This window comes from Ascaphus truei, unplaced genomic scaffold, assembly GCF_040206685.1.
Source record: "Ascaphus truei isolate aAscTru1 unplaced genomic scaffold, aAscTru1.hap1 HAP1_SCAFFOLD_2464, whole genome shotgun sequence".
Taxonomy (NCBI): Eukaryota; Metazoa; Chordata; class Amphibia; order Anura; family Ascaphidae; genus Ascaphus; species Ascaphus truei.
This window is the reverse complement of record NW_027455392.1, coordinates 48-14,574: the sequence shown is the minus strand read 5'-3', so window position 1 is coordinate 14,574 and position 14,527 is coordinate 48. Positions and strand designations below refer to the sequence as shown.

Sequence of the window (14,527 nt, the reverse complement as noted above, 5' to 3'; positions counted from 1 at the left end):
GGTGGAAGTGTCTCACACAGACGGCTCTCCTGTGGGTGTTGTCCCCCTCCATCCCTCTCTCTGACGTCTCTCCCTCGCCTCTCCCACAGGGGGAAGTGTCTCACACAGACGGCTCTCCTGTGGGGCTTGTCCCCCTCCGTCCCTCTCTCTGATGTCTCTCCCTCGCTTCTCCCACAGGTGGAAGTGTCTCACACAGATGTCTCTCCTGTGGGTGTTGTCCCCCTCCGTCCCCCTCCGTCCCTCTCTCTGATGTCTCTCCCTCGCCTCTCTCACAGGGGGAAGTGTCTCACACAGACGGCTCTCCTGTGGGTGTTGTCCCACTCTGTCCCTCTCTCATGTCCCTCCCTCGCCTCTCTCATAGGTGGAAGTGTCTCACACAGATGTCTCTCCTGTGGGGCTTGTCCCCCTCCGTCCCTCTCTCTGCCGTCTCTCCCTCGCCTCTCCCACAGGGGGAAGTGTCTCACACAGACGTCTCTCCTGTGGGGTTGTCCCCTTCCGTCCCTCTCTCTGACGTCTCTCCCTCGCCTCTCTCACAGGTGGAAGTGTCTCACACAAACGGCTCTCCTGTGGGTCTTGTCCCCCTCCGTCCCTCTCTCTGATGTCTCTCCCTCGCTTCTCCCACAGGTGGAAGTGTCTCACACAGATGTCTCTCCTGTGGGTGTTGTCCCCCTCCGTCCCTCTCTCTGATGTCTCTCCCTCGCCTCTCTCACAGGGGGAAGTGTCTCACACAGACGGCTCTCCTGTGGGGCTTGTCCCCCTCCATCCCTCTCTCTGCCGTCTCTCCCTCGCTTCTCCCACAGGTGGAAGTGTCTCACACAGACGTCTCTCCTGTGGGGTTGTCCCCCTCCGTCCCTCTCTCTGACGTCTCTCCCTCGCCTCTCTCACAGGTGGAAGTATCTCACACAGACAGCTGTCCTGTGGGTGTTGTCCCCCTCCGTCCCTCTCTCTGACGTCTCTCCCTCGCCTCTCTCACAGGTGGAAGTGTCTCACACAGACGGCTCTCCTGTGGGGCTTGTCCCCCTCTGTCCCTCTCTCTGACGTCTCTCCCTCGCCTCTCCCACAGGTGGAAGTGTCTCACACAGACGGCTCTCCTGTGGGTGTTGTCCCCCTCCATCCCTCTCTCTGACGTCTCTCCCTCGCCTCTCCCACAGGGGGAAGTGTCTCACACAGACGGCTCTCCTGTGGGGCTTGTCCCCCTCTGTCCCTCTCTCTGACGTCCCTCCCTCGCCTCTCCCACAGGTGGAAGTGTCTCACACAGACGGCTCTCCTGTGGGTGTTGTCCCCCTCCATCCCTCTCTCTGACGTCTCTCCCTCGCCTCTCCCACAGGGGGAAGTGTCTCACACAGACGGCTCTCCTGTGGGGCTTGTCCCCCTCCGTCCCTCTCTCTGATGTCTCTCCCTCGCTTCTCCCACAGGTGGAAGTGTCTCACACAGATGTCTCTCCTGTGGGTGTTGTCCCCCTCCGTCCCTCTCTCTGATGTCTCTCTCTCGCCTCTCTCACAGGGGGAAGTGTCTCACACAGACGGCTCTCCTGTGGGTGTTGTCCCACTCTGTCCCTCTCTCATGTCCCTCCCTCGCCTCTCTCATAGGTGGAAGTGTCTCACACAGATGTCTCTCCTGTGGGGCTTGTCCCCCTCCATCCCTCTCTCTGCCGTCTCTCCCTCGCCTCTCCCACAGGGGGAAGTGTCTCACACAGACGTCTCTCCTGTGGGGTTGTCCCCCTCCGTCCCTCTCTCTGACGTCTCTCCCTCGCCTCTCTCACAGGTGGAAGTGTCTCACACAGACGGCTCTCCTGTGGGGCTTGTCCCCCTCTGTCCCTCTCTCTGATGTCTCTCCCTCGCCTCTCCCACAGGTGGAAGTGTCTCACACAGACGGCTCTCCTGTGGGGCTTGTCCCCCTCTGTCCCTCTCTCTGACGTCTCTCCCTCGCCTCTCCCACAGGTGGAAGTGTCTCACACAGACGGCTCTCCTGTGGGTGTTGTCCCCCTCCATCCCTCTCTCTGACGTCTCTCCCTCGCCTCTCCCACAGGGGGAAGTGTCTCACACAGACGGCTCTCCTGTGGGGCTTGTCCCCCTCTGTCCCTCTCTCTGACGTCTCTCCCTCGCCTCTCCCACAGGTGGAAGTGTCTCACACAGACGGCTCTCCTGTGGGTGTTGTCCCCCTCCATCCCTCTCTCTGACGTCTCTCCCTCGCCTCTCCCACAGGGGGAAGTGTCTCACACAGACGGCTCTCCTGTGGGGCTTGTCCCCCTCCGTCCCTCTCTCTGATGTCTCTCCCTCGCTTCTCCCACAGATGGAAGTGTCTCACACAGATGTCTCTCCTGTGGGTGTTGTCCCCCTCCGTCCCTCTCTCTGATGTCTCTCCCTCGCCTCTCTCACAGGGGGAAGTGTCTCACACAGACGGCTCTCCTGTGGGTGTTGTCCCACTCTGTCCCTCTCTCATGTCCCTCCCTCGCCTCTCTCATAGGTGGAAGTGTCTCACACAGATGTCTCTCCTGTGGGGCTTGTCCCCCTCCATCCCTCTCTCTGCCGTCTCTCCCTCGCTTCTCCCACAGGTAGAAGTGTCTCACACAGACGTCTCTCCTGTGGGGTTGTCCCCCTCCGTCCCTCTCTCTGACGTCTCTCCCTCGCCTCTCTCACAGGTGGAAGTATCTCACACAGACAGCTGTCCTGTGGGTGTTGTCCCCCTCCGTCCCTCTCTCTGACGTCTCTCCCTCGCCTCTCTCACAGGTGGAAGTGTCTCACACAGATGGCTCTCCTGTGGGTGTTGTCCCCCTCTGTCCCTCTCTCTGATGTCTCTCCCTCGCCTCTCCCACAGGTGGAAGTGTCTCACACAAACGGCTCTCCTGTGGGGCTTGTCCCCCTCCGTCCCTCTCTCTGATGTCTCTCCCTCGCTTCTCCCACAGGTGGAAGTGTCTCACACAGATGTCTCTCCTGTGGGTGTTGTCCCCCTCCGTCCCTCTCTCTGATGTCTCTCCCTCGCCTCTCTCACAGGGGGAAGTGTCTCACACAGACGGCTCTCCTGTGGGTGTTGTCCCACTCTGTCCCTCTCTCATGTCCCTCCCTCGCCTCTCTCATAGGTGGAAGTGTCTCACACAGATGTCTCTCCTGTGGGGCTTGTCCCCCTCCATCCCTCTCTCTGCCGTCTCTCCCTCGCTTCTCCCACAGGTGGAAGTGTCTCACACAGACGTCTCTCCTGTGGGGTTGTCCCCCTCCGTCCCTCTCTCTGACGTCTCTCCCTCGCCTCTCTCACAGGTGGAAGTATCTCACACAGACAGCTGTCCTGTGGGTGTTGTCCCCCTCTGTCCCTCTCTCTGATGTCTCTCCCTCGCCTCTCCCACAGGTGGAAGTGTCTCACACAAACGGCTCTCCTGTGGGGCTTGTCCCCCTCCGTCCCTCTCTCTGACGTCTCTCCCTCACCTCTCCCACAGGGGGAAGTGTCTCACACAGACGGCTCTCCTGTGGGGCTTGTCCCCCTCCGTCCCTCTCTCTGACGTCTCTCCCTCGCCTCTCCCACAGGTGGAAGTGTCTCACACAGATGGCTCTCCTGTGGGGCTTGTCCCCCTCCGTCCCTCTCTCTGACGTCTCTCCCTCGCCTCTCCCACAGGTGGAAGTGTCTCACACAGACGGCTCTCCTGTGGGGCTTGTCCCCATCCGTCTTTCAAATTCAGATGGCTTCATTCAAACCCTTAACGCTGATGCAAGAGGAGTCGTGACATTTCGCATCAACACCCCTATAGAGAACAAACCTATGGCTATTACGGTGACCCCTACCAACCTCTCTGACCTTTCCTTGACCTCTTGCTCACCCCCTGGCCTCTTTAAGTCCTAGCATACGACCTTTTGTTGACCATCTGCACCAAAACGTTGAAGTATTTTACTTCTTTGCTTTTGTTTTAACTTTATCCAATGGGTCAGTGAACTCTAAATGACCTCTGTTTAACCTTCACATAACCCTAGCATTAGATCTAGATCTGACATATCTGTTTCACCTCTCTTTGACCTCTGTATAAGGTGACTTTTGCATGACCTGTGTATAACTTCTCTTTGATATTGGTCTCCCCCCCCCCCCGTGTTTGACCTCTGTATGACCTTGGCATGACCGCTCTCTAACCCCTGCCTGTATCCTCCCTCTGACCCCTGCACAGGTCACCGCGGATGGGGATAAGGGTTCAGAGGTTGAGAGGATACAAATCACCCCTTACACTTCTAGAACAGAGAGCTTCCTGCACATGGACGTACCCAACCAGGTGCTGAGCCCGGGGGAGACCCTCAAGGTCATGCTGAAGGCGGTGACCCCCACACCCAACAAAATCAAGAAAATCTACTATATGGTGAGTGATATGGGGTCAGAGGTCCTCTATTTCTCTCTCTGTCCTTCTCTCCCTCTCCCCTTCTCTCTCTCTTTCCTTCTCTCTCTCTCTCTCTGTCCTTCTCTCTCTCTCTCCTTCTCTCTCTCCCACCTTCTCCTTCTCTCTCTCCCCTTCTCTATCTCTCTCTCCCCTTCTCTATCTCTCTCTCCCCTTCTCTCTCTCTCTCTCCTTCTCTATCTCACCCCTTCTTTCTCCCTCTCTCTCTCCTTCTCTCTCCCTGCCTCCTTCTCTCTCCCTCCCCCCTTCTCTCTCCCTCTCCCCCCCCTCTTTCCTTCTCTCTCCTTCTCTCTCTCCCTCTCTCCCCCTCTCTCCTTTCTCTCTCTCCCCTTCTCTCCTTCTCTCTCTCTCCCCCTCTTTCCCTCTCTCTCTCCCTCATCTTTGCACATTCCTATGTCTTGCAGATTTTCTCTTCTTCTTTTCTCTATATTTTTCTCTCTTTCTGTTACTCTCTCATCCTCGCCCTCTGTTTTGAATACCATTTCCATCCCCGAATAGTTATCTTGCCATTATATCCCTATACGTCTGATGCACCTTCTCCCTCCCTCGCTCCCTCTCCCTCCCCCGTACAGGTACTTAATAAGGGTCAGCTTCTTTCCTTGAAGTATATCACCCAGAGTGACTACATGGAGCTACAGGTCCCCGTCACCTCTTCCATGATCCCCTCCTTCCGAATTGTCACCTACTATCACCTGGGGGCAGAGATTGTCGCCAACTCAGCTTGGGTGGATGTCACTGATGTCTGTGAGGGGAAGGTAACATACACACACCAACACACATATTTATATGTACATTCTCTCCTATTCCGTGACGGCAATAGCGGAGCTCTCTATCTCTCCACAGCTGAAATTAAGCCCTCAGGTGACCGGCCCAATCGCCCCTGGGGGAACCTTCAAACTGTTGGTGGAGACGGACGGTATAACCTCTGTGTCTCTGGCTGCAGTGGATACAGCTGTATATGCTCTTAATTCCAAGAACAAGCTCACGCCAGGCAAGGTGAGCCCCTAGCATCACCACTATTTATATGTGAGGGAGGGAGTCAGGGACGGGGGGGGGAGATAGGGGCAGGGAGTCAGGGGTGGTGGGGGGGAAGGCAGGGGCGGGGGGGAGTGAAGGCGGGGGCGAGGGGGTAGGGAAGGCAGGAGTGGGGGGGGAGGGAAGGCAGGAGTGGGGGGGGAGGGAAGGCAGGAGCGGGGGGGAGGGAAGTCCGGGGCAGGGGGGAGGGAAGGCGGGGGGAGGGAAGGCAGGACAGGGGCGGGGGGGGAAGGCAGGACAGGGGCGGGGGGGGAAGGCAGGGGCGGGGGGGGGAAGGCAGGGGCGGGGGGGGAAGGCAGGGCAGTGGCAGGGGGTAAGGCGGGGGGGATTGCAGGGGCAGGGGGGGTGGCAGGGGCGGGGGGGAGGAAGGCAGGGGCGGGGGGTTGGAGGAAGGCAGGTGGTGGGGAGGAAGGCAGGGGCGGGAAGGGGCCTTAGGAATGCAGGGGCGGGGGGAAGGAGGGGGTGTCAGTGTGTCTGTGACTGTCGGTGTGCGTCACTGTCGGTGTGCGTCACTGTCGGTGTGCGTCACTGTCGGTGTGCGTCACTGTCGGTGTGCGTCACTGTCGGTGTGCGTCACTGTCGGTGCGCGTCACTGTCGGTGCGCGTCACTGTCTGTGCGCGTCAGTCACTGTCTGTGTGTGACGTTCTCCGTGCGTGCGTCACTGTGTGCGTGCGTGCGTCACTGTGTGCATGCGTGCGTCACTGTGTGTGTCAGTTGGGGGGGGCAAGAACGAAGCTGGGGGGTGTGGGGCAAAAAACAGAGCTGGGGGGTGTGGGGCAAAAAACAGAGCTGGGGGGTGTGGGTCCAAAAACAGCCCCAGCAACAGCCCCAGGGAGCATTTCCCCACCTCAGGCGGTAGCAGCAGCATTGTGGCCGGGGGTTGTGGACTCCTGGCTTAGAGCGCACCGGCCAATGAGAGCCGTGGGGGGCGGGACACATGGGGGGGGCGAGACACACCGGCAAATGAGAGCCGTGGGAGGGCGGGACACAGGGGGGGGTGAGACACACCGGCCAATGAGAACCGTGGGAGGGCGGGTGGGCCGACGGACCAATCTGATTGGCCAGAGGCTGAGTGACAGACCGACGGACCAATCAGATTGCCCATAAGCACAGCCAACATACAATGTTTTCAAAAATATATACAGGCATACCCCGCATTAACGTACGCAATGGGACCGGAGCATGCATGTAAAGCGAAAATGTACTTAAAGTGAAGCACTACCTTTTCCCCACTTATCGATGCATCTACTGTACTGCAATCATTATATACGTGCATAACTGATGTAAATAACACATGTGTAACAGGCTCTATAGTCTCCCCACTTGCGCACAGCTTCGGTACAGGTAGGGAGCCGGTATTGCTGTTCAGGACGTGCTGACAGGCGCATGCGTGAACTGCCGTTTGCCTATTGGGCGACATGTACTTACTCGCGAGTGTACTTAAAGTGAGTGTCCTTAAAGCGGGGTATGCCTGTATATAGATATATTTATATATGTATGTCTTTATGGGTAATTATTATGGCATATACAGTGTCCCCCTCTTTTCTCTCCCCTCCAGGTATTCAAGGCAATGAATGGGTATGATTTGGGGTGCTCCCCCGGGGGAGGGAAGGATTACAGACACGTCTTCATGGACGCTGGACTCGCGTTTATCTCCACTGACATGTACAGCATGCCTAATGGTGAGGGCCGGACACGGCGGTGCGCTCCTCTCTGTACAATATGAACTCACACACTGGGTAACAGAGGAGAGCTACAGACAGACTGTCTGACCGTCCCGTCTCTCTGACCGTCCCGTCTCTGACCATCCCGTCTCTCTGACCGTCTGTCACGGGAGACTCCTGTGGCGGGTAGGATCTCGGTGGCCGGAACAGCAGGAAGCGTAGTAGGGGTCACAATCAGAGGGTCCGAGGCAGGCGGCAGACAGCACAGTCAGGAAACAAGCAGAGGTCCGAGGCAGGCGGCAGGTAGCGACGTCAGGTAACAAGTAGAGGTCCGAGGCAGGCGGCAGGTAGCGAAGTCAGGTAACAAGCAGAGGTCAGCAACGAGGAGACTGGAACAGGACAGGGGAGCAAGGACAGGTCTGGGGGCAGGGACTGAGAACAGGAACAAACAGGGACAAGCCAGATTACCAGCAAGGGCTTTTACTGTGAACAGACTTCTATGGTACAGGTACAGAAAACAGATCAGGATATCAGAAGCATGTGCATCAGGAATCTGACTTCAAGCAAAGGCAAAACCAACAGACAGGGAGCAAGCTATAAGGACAGAGACAGGAACAACAAGAAGACAGACAGACAGAGGAACCCAGAGCCAACAGAAGGCAGCAGCACACCCAGTGGACAAGGAAGCTATGGCTAGGCAGGAGGTCTAGGCGACCCTGACATTACTCCCCCCTCTCGAGAGCGTTCTCCGGACGATCCTCCAGGCTCTTCCCGGAGGCCTTGATGAAAAGTGGACTCAAGGTGACCAACCTCTGGTGGTTTGTCAGCGGGCAGAGGGTACTTCACAGGTACATTGGTTGCTGCAAGGAACCTCCGAATGGGTGCGTTCAGACCAAAAGCAGGGGCAGAGACATCAGGAATGTGGGCATCAAGGACGACTGCAGCTTTTCCACTCAAAGCAGTTGTCAGTTCAACTCTTTTGGAGTTGAGTCGCGACTCCATATCTCCCAGCTGACTCAGAGTAAAGCTTAGATATGTTGCATCTTCTTCATTTCTGATCTGCAGCTGCCGGTACTCCTCCCGGGCATTGTACAGCTCCAGCTGCAGCCGGACCTTATCACGGGCTGTGTGGTCCAATAATTTGCAGGCATCAGCCATTTTGACCTCATAGCGCTGTGTCAGGCCAGCCACTTGACAGACGGACACCTTCTCTCTCTCCTTTTTGGCAAGCTGTGTCTTGAGCTCAGCGATCTGCGCCTGCAGCGCTGTGAGTTGCTCAGATGTGTGTTCAGCTGCTAGCTGTAGCTCTTCCTCCAGCGAGGCTCTGGTTATGCTCAGTGTGGCCTTCAGCTCCTCATGCTGTTCTTTGGGGACACACTGGGTACTCAAATAATCTTGCAGCATCTTTATTTTGTAGGCAGTCTGGAAACTTTCTTCCTGCAGAACTCGCTGCTTTTCTTCAGCATTCACCCATTTCTCCTTGGTGTCCTGCAGATGTGTACGCAGTTCTCGCAGCTGACTCTGCAGCATATTTTCTGCTTGTGTGCGCCGCTCCAGGGAGACACGTTCTTCTTGCAGCACTCTCTGCATTCTGCAGTGCTGTCTGCACGTCTAACTATTCCTGGGCCAACTGTTTATTCTCCTCTCCTAATTCATGGAGTTTCTTATCTCCTTCACTGACTTGGACATAGAGATTCTTGCACTCTTGGGTTACAGTTTCAAACCTGATATTTAACCCTTCGAAGATTTCTCTCAATGAACATAATTCTGTGTTGAAGTGGCAACTCTTCTCCTTAGAGGCTTCCAGCTCTGTAGTAAGCCTGTGAACATCTTTCTGAGATGCTTCCAGTGCTGCGTCAACTTGAGCCATGAAAGTCTGGTACTGGGCAGAATCAGCGTAGGCCTTCTCCAGCTTACTTGACAAGATCAACCTGTCATTCTCCAACTGATATTTTTCTTTTTCCCAGTTACCCTCTGCTTTTTCCAGCGCTAATTGCATCCTTGACTTTTCTTCTATCAATAGCCTCTTCTCCTCTTCTGATTCATGGAGTCTTTTATCTCCTTCACTGGCTTGGACAGAGAAGTTCTTACTCATTTGGTTTATAATTTCAAACCAACTATTTAACTCTTCGGAGGCGTCTCTCATAGAACGTATCTCTGTTTTCAAGTAGCATCTCTCCTCCCGAACGACTTCCATCTCTTTTTTGAAGTAGCAAACCTCCTCCTGGGAGACTTTAAGCTCTGTATTAAGCCTGTCAATTTCCTTCATAGAGATTTCCAGGAATTCGTTACTTTTAGAAGCGAGGCGCCGATTCTCAGCAGCATCAGTATATGCCTTCTCCAGCTCAGCTGAAATGCCATCCAGGTCACTCTCCAACTGCTCTCTTTCTTTCTCCTGGAGAACACACTTAGCAATTGCTGAAGATAGACAGCTTTGTAGTGCAGTCTTGGCTTCTTGCTCCTTATCTAAACGTTCATAAAGACAATCAATCGCTTTCTGTGCAGCTTGAAGCTTCTGAGTAGGAGCATCTTTCTTCTCTTCCACTATTCTTGGGATACGTCTGTGAGTTGCCTTAAGCTGCAGCATATTTCTTTCATCAAATGCAGACTCTGAGGTTAAATTTTCATTCTTAATTCCTTCTGCAACTTCCACAGTAATGCCTCCCTTCTTTTTCTTCTTCTTCCTTGCTTTGAGAAGTTCTGAAGAATCTGTGGTACTGTGTTCACATTTACTGCTCAAGACTGTTTGAGTGGGAGCCATAATTAAACCACACTTCCCAAGAAACCAGTAAAGAGGGGATGTGTTTTTAAAACAGAAGCATTAGAATCAACAACAGGAATATTAGACACAGAGACACAAGATAGGAGAGCTGACCCTTTGAGACTTTAGCATCAGTCACAGAGATTTATAAATGCAAGGAAAAAACATAGACAGAGAAACCTGTAGTTACACTGGCGACACACTTTATTGCAGTGTGGCTAGTACCGCAAGCCGGGAGATTTCCCGGCTTGCAAGTGGCAGCCCCTCGGCATGCCGCGCGTCTCCGATGCGCGGTCACGCGTCATCGGGTGCCTGCGCCCCCTGCACGCACGTCCAGGGCTCCCCGAGGGAGCACTGGTGTCCCGCGATGTGGGGGACGGCGGCAGGGGGTTCCGGGGGACCCGGCGGACTCGGAGAGGAGAGGGGGAAGCCGCGATCGGCGGGCCTCTCCTCCGCTGCTTCGGCGCGCGCCCGGCACCCTCCGGCGCGCGCCAGATAACTGCTGCGGCCGAGAACGGGCAAATGCTCGAATAAACTCGGCCGCAGCAGTATATCTGAATCTTTAGGCATCAGGCGTAGGGATATCATATAGACAAAGAAAACCTGCAGTTGAATCTGAAACTTTAGAAATCAGGCATAGAAATATCATAGACAGCGGGAAACTAGTACAGAGAAAACTTGTAGTTAGATCTGAAACTTTTGACATCGGACATAGGAATATCAGACAGAGAACCCTGCAGTCAAATCTGAAACCTTTGATATCAGGCGTAGGGATATCATATGTTGCAGAGAAACAAACTTTAGGGGAACTTGCAGGTAAACCTGAAACCTTAGAACCAATCATAGGAAGAACTACAGATTGCTGTGATTTTTCCTGCATGCAGTAACAAAATAATGGAAGCACTCTTGTCTTTTGAAATGGGAACCCTGTGAACAGCAGTGGTCCAACCAGGGATGCAGAGACAAGACTTATCCAGGAAATGAAAAGTCAGAGTCTAAAAAGGTGGCAACAGGTACTGCAAGGGTTAACCCAGGCACTGCACAAAAAGAAAATTCTCAAAGAAAGCTGCAATAGTCTCTGCAGCAACAGTTCTAGTCTCAGCAGAAATGTTTTTTCGTTATGAACGCAATAACAAACACTTAGCAGCAAAATAAAAACCCTTCCAACTGGGATTTTCCAAAAAAGAAACGAAAGTACTTATCTTCAACCATGCGGATGTGGTCTGCTGCAGCAGGCAGGAAAGGGTGCAGGCAGAAGAAGAAGAATCTGTTCCAGCGAGATCCAGAAGTGGCCTTTGCTTTCTGTCACGGGAGACTCCTGTGGCAGGTAGGATCTCGGTGGCCGGAACAGCAGGAAGCGAAGTAGGGGTCACAAGCAGAGGTCCGAGGCAGGCGGCAGACAGCGCAGTCAGGAAACAAGCAGAGGTCCGAGGCAGGCGGCAGGTAGCGACGTCAGGTAACAAGCAGAGGTCCGAGGCAGGCGGCAGGTAGCGAAGTCAGGTAACAAGCAGAGGTCCGAGGCAGGCGGCAGGTAGCGAAGTCAGGAAACAAGCAGGGGTCCGAGGCAGGCGGCAGGTAGCGCAATCAGGAAACAAGCAGAGGTCTGAGGCAGGCGGCAGGTAGCGACGTCAGGTAACAAGCAGAGGTCCGAGGCAGGCGGCAGGTAGCGACGTCAGGTAACAAGCAGAGGTCAGCAACGAGGAGACTGGAACAGGACAGGGGAGCAAGGACAGGTCTGGGGGCAGGGACTGAGAACAGGAACAAACAGGGACAAGCCAGATTACCAGCAAGGGCTTTTACTGTGAACAGACTTCTATGGTACAGGTACAGAAAACAGATCAGGAATCAGAAGCATGTGCATCAGGAATCTGACTTCAAGCAAAGGCAAAACCAACAGACAGGAAGCAAGCTATAAGGACAGAGACAGGAGCAACAAGAAGACAGACAGACAGAGGAACCCAGAGCCAACAGAAGGCAGCAGCACAACCAGTGGACAAGGAAGCTATGGCTAGGCAGGAGGTCTAGGCGACCCTGACACCGTCCCATCTCTCTGACCGTCTCTGACTGCCCCGTCTCTGACCGTCCCATCTCTCTGACTGTCCCGTCTCTCTGACCGTCTCTGACCGGCCCATCTCTCTGACTGTCTCTGACCGTCCCGTCTCTCTGACTGTCTCTGACCGGCCCGTCTCTCTGACCGTCTCTGACCGTCCCGTCTCTCTGGCCGTCTCTGACCGGCCCGTCTCTCTGACTGTCCCGTCTCTCTGACCGTCTCTTACCATCCATCTCTCTGACTGTCTCTCTGACTGTCTCTAACCGTCCCATCTCTCTGACTGTCTCTCTGACTGTCTCTAACCGTCCCATCTCTCTGACTGTCTCTCTGACCGTCTCTGACCGCCCCGTCTCTCTGACCGTCCCGTCTCTCTGACTGGCCTGTCTCTCTGACTGGCCTGTCTCTCTGACTGTCTCTAACCGTCCCATCTCTCTGACTGTCTCTCTGACTGTCTCTCTGTCTCTCTGACTGTCTCTCTGACTGTCTCTCTGACTGTCTCTAACCGTCCCATCTCTCTGACTGTCTCTAACCGTCCCATCTCTCTGACTGTCTCTCTGACTGTCTCTAACCGTCCCATCTCTCTGACTGTCTCTCTGACTGTCTCTAACCGTCCCATCTCTCTGACTGTCTCTCTGACTGTCTCTAACCGTCCCATCTCTCTGACTGTCTCTCTGACTCTCTCTAACCGTCCCATCTCTCTGACTGTCTCTCTGACTGTCTCTAACCGTCCCATCTCTCTGACTGTCCCTCTGACTGTCTCTCTGACTGTCTCTAACCGTCCCATCTCTCTGACTGTCTCTCTGACTGTCTAACCGTCCCATCTCTCTGACTGTCTCTGACTGTCTCTCTGACTGTCTCTGACTGTCATGGAACAAGAACTGCATTTCTGATTCACCCCCCTCTCTCCTTTGCAGCTTCTGCCTGTCAGTTCTTATTTTCAGCTGCATGGAGTCTGCACACACATACTGTGCCTGTGTAGCTTGCAACAATGTTGCATTTCTTGCCTCTGGGCATGTAATCAGTGAGCTGCTACTGCAGCCTCTCCAGTCCTCCTAGTTAATGGGCTTTCCCATCCCCCCCTGTCCTTGCTGACAGTTAGTGCAGTCTCACTTCACTTTTAGTGTGACCCTTGCCCCTCACTTCCTTTTCCACCATCACCTCTGGATGAGTGAGTACCCTGCTGTAACTGATGTAGTGGTAGGATTACCCTTTTCACCTGCCCTTAACTACCAAGCACCCACAGAGAGGCATTATCTCAACACCAACATCTCCACACAAGTGCCTGCCTTTTACCCTGCTTTCCATAAATAAAGTGAAGAAAAGATACAGGACTTGTTGTGCTTTGAAAAGAGGGCCGAGTTGAAGCTATCTGGGCTAAATCATCTTACATATGAGCTGGCCTCCACAATACTGACCGTCCCATCTCTCTGACTGTCTCTCTGACTGTCTCTGACTGTCCCATCTCTCTGACTGTCTCTCTGACTGTCTCTCTGACCGTCTCTCTGACTGTCTCTGACCGTCCCATCTCTCTGACCGTCTCTCTGACTGTCTCTGACCGTCCCATCTCTCTGACCGTCTCTGACCGTCCCATCTCTCTGACTGTCTCTCTGACCGTCTCTCTGACCGTCCCATCTCTCTGACTGTCTCTCTGACTGTCTCTAACCGTCCCATCTCTTTGACTGTCTCTCTGACTCTCTCTAACCGTCCCATCTCTCTGACCGTCTCTCTGACTGTCTCTCTGACCGTCCCATCTCTCTGACTGTCTCTCTGACTGTCTCTCTGACCGTCCCATCTCTCTGACTGTCTCTCTGACTGTCTCTCTGACTGTCCCATCTCTCTGACTCTCTCTCTGACTCTCTCTAACTGTCCCATCTCTTTGACTGTCTCTCTGACTCTCTCTAACCGTCCCATCTCTCTGACCGTCTCTCTGACTGTCTCTCTGACCGTCCCATCTCTTTGACTGTCTCTCTGACTCTCTCTAACCGTCCCATCTCTCTGACCGTCTCTCTGACTGTCTCTCTGACCGTCCCATCTCTCTGACCGTCTCTCTGACTGTCTCTCTGACCGTCCCATCTCTCTGACTGTCTCTCTGACTGTCTCTCTGACCGTCCCATCTCTCTGACTGTCTCTCTGACTGTCTCTCTGACTGTCCCATGTCTCTGACTGTCTCTAACCGTCCCATCTCTCTGACTGTCTCTGACCGTCCCATGTCTCTGACTGTCTCTCTGACGGTCTCTTCTTTGCTTTGTTGCAGAGTTTGGATGTAAAACTCAGCAGCGGAAGAAAAGGAGCAGCACAGACTTCCAAGCACTGGTACATCAGAGAGGTGAGAGGTGAGGGGGGAGAGAGGGGGGAGAAGGGGGGAGAGAGGGGGGAGGGAGGGGGGAGAGGAGGGGGGAGAGGGGGGGAGGGAGGGGGTAGAGGGGGGGGGGGAGAAAAGGAGCAGCGCAGACTTCCAAGCACTGGTACATCAGAGAGGTGAGGGGGGGGGGAGAGAAGGGGGGGGAGGGGGGGGGGGATAGAGGAGGGGGGGATAGAGGAGGGGGGGGGGATAGAGGAGGGGGGGGGAGAAAAGGAGCAGCACAGACTTCCAAGCACTGGTACATCAGAGAGGTGAGGGGGGAGGGAGGGGGGGAGGGAGGGGGGA

The 14,527-nt window shown here is 54.7% G+C and overlaps 1 protein-coding gene across 1 annotated transcript in view; it reads left to right on the top strand.

Annotated features, from left to right (window-relative positions):
• The window catches only part of LOC142481274 (complement C4-like), a gene marked incomplete at its 3' end in the record, with an annotated part of 35,861 nt that extends 21,648 nt beyond the window's left edge, over nucleotides 1-14,213 (top strand). The window contains exons 6-11 of the mRNA XM_075582754.1: nucleotides 3,607-3,762; nucleotides 4,148-4,333; nucleotides 4,942-5,124; nucleotides 5,213-5,365; nucleotides 6,964-7,087; nucleotides 14,135-14,213. Of these exons, the coding sequence (XP_075438869.1) occupies nucleotides 3,607-3,762; nucleotides 4,148-4,333; nucleotides 4,942-5,124; nucleotides 5,213-5,365; nucleotides 6,964-7,087; nucleotides 14,135-14,213 (881 nt within the window). The remainder of the gene's footprint in view (nucleotides 1-3,606; nucleotides 3,763-4,147; nucleotides 4,334-4,941; nucleotides 5,125-5,212; nucleotides 5,366-6,963; nucleotides 7,088-14,134) is intronic.
• Nucleotides 14,214-14,527: the final 314 nt, after the last annotated feature.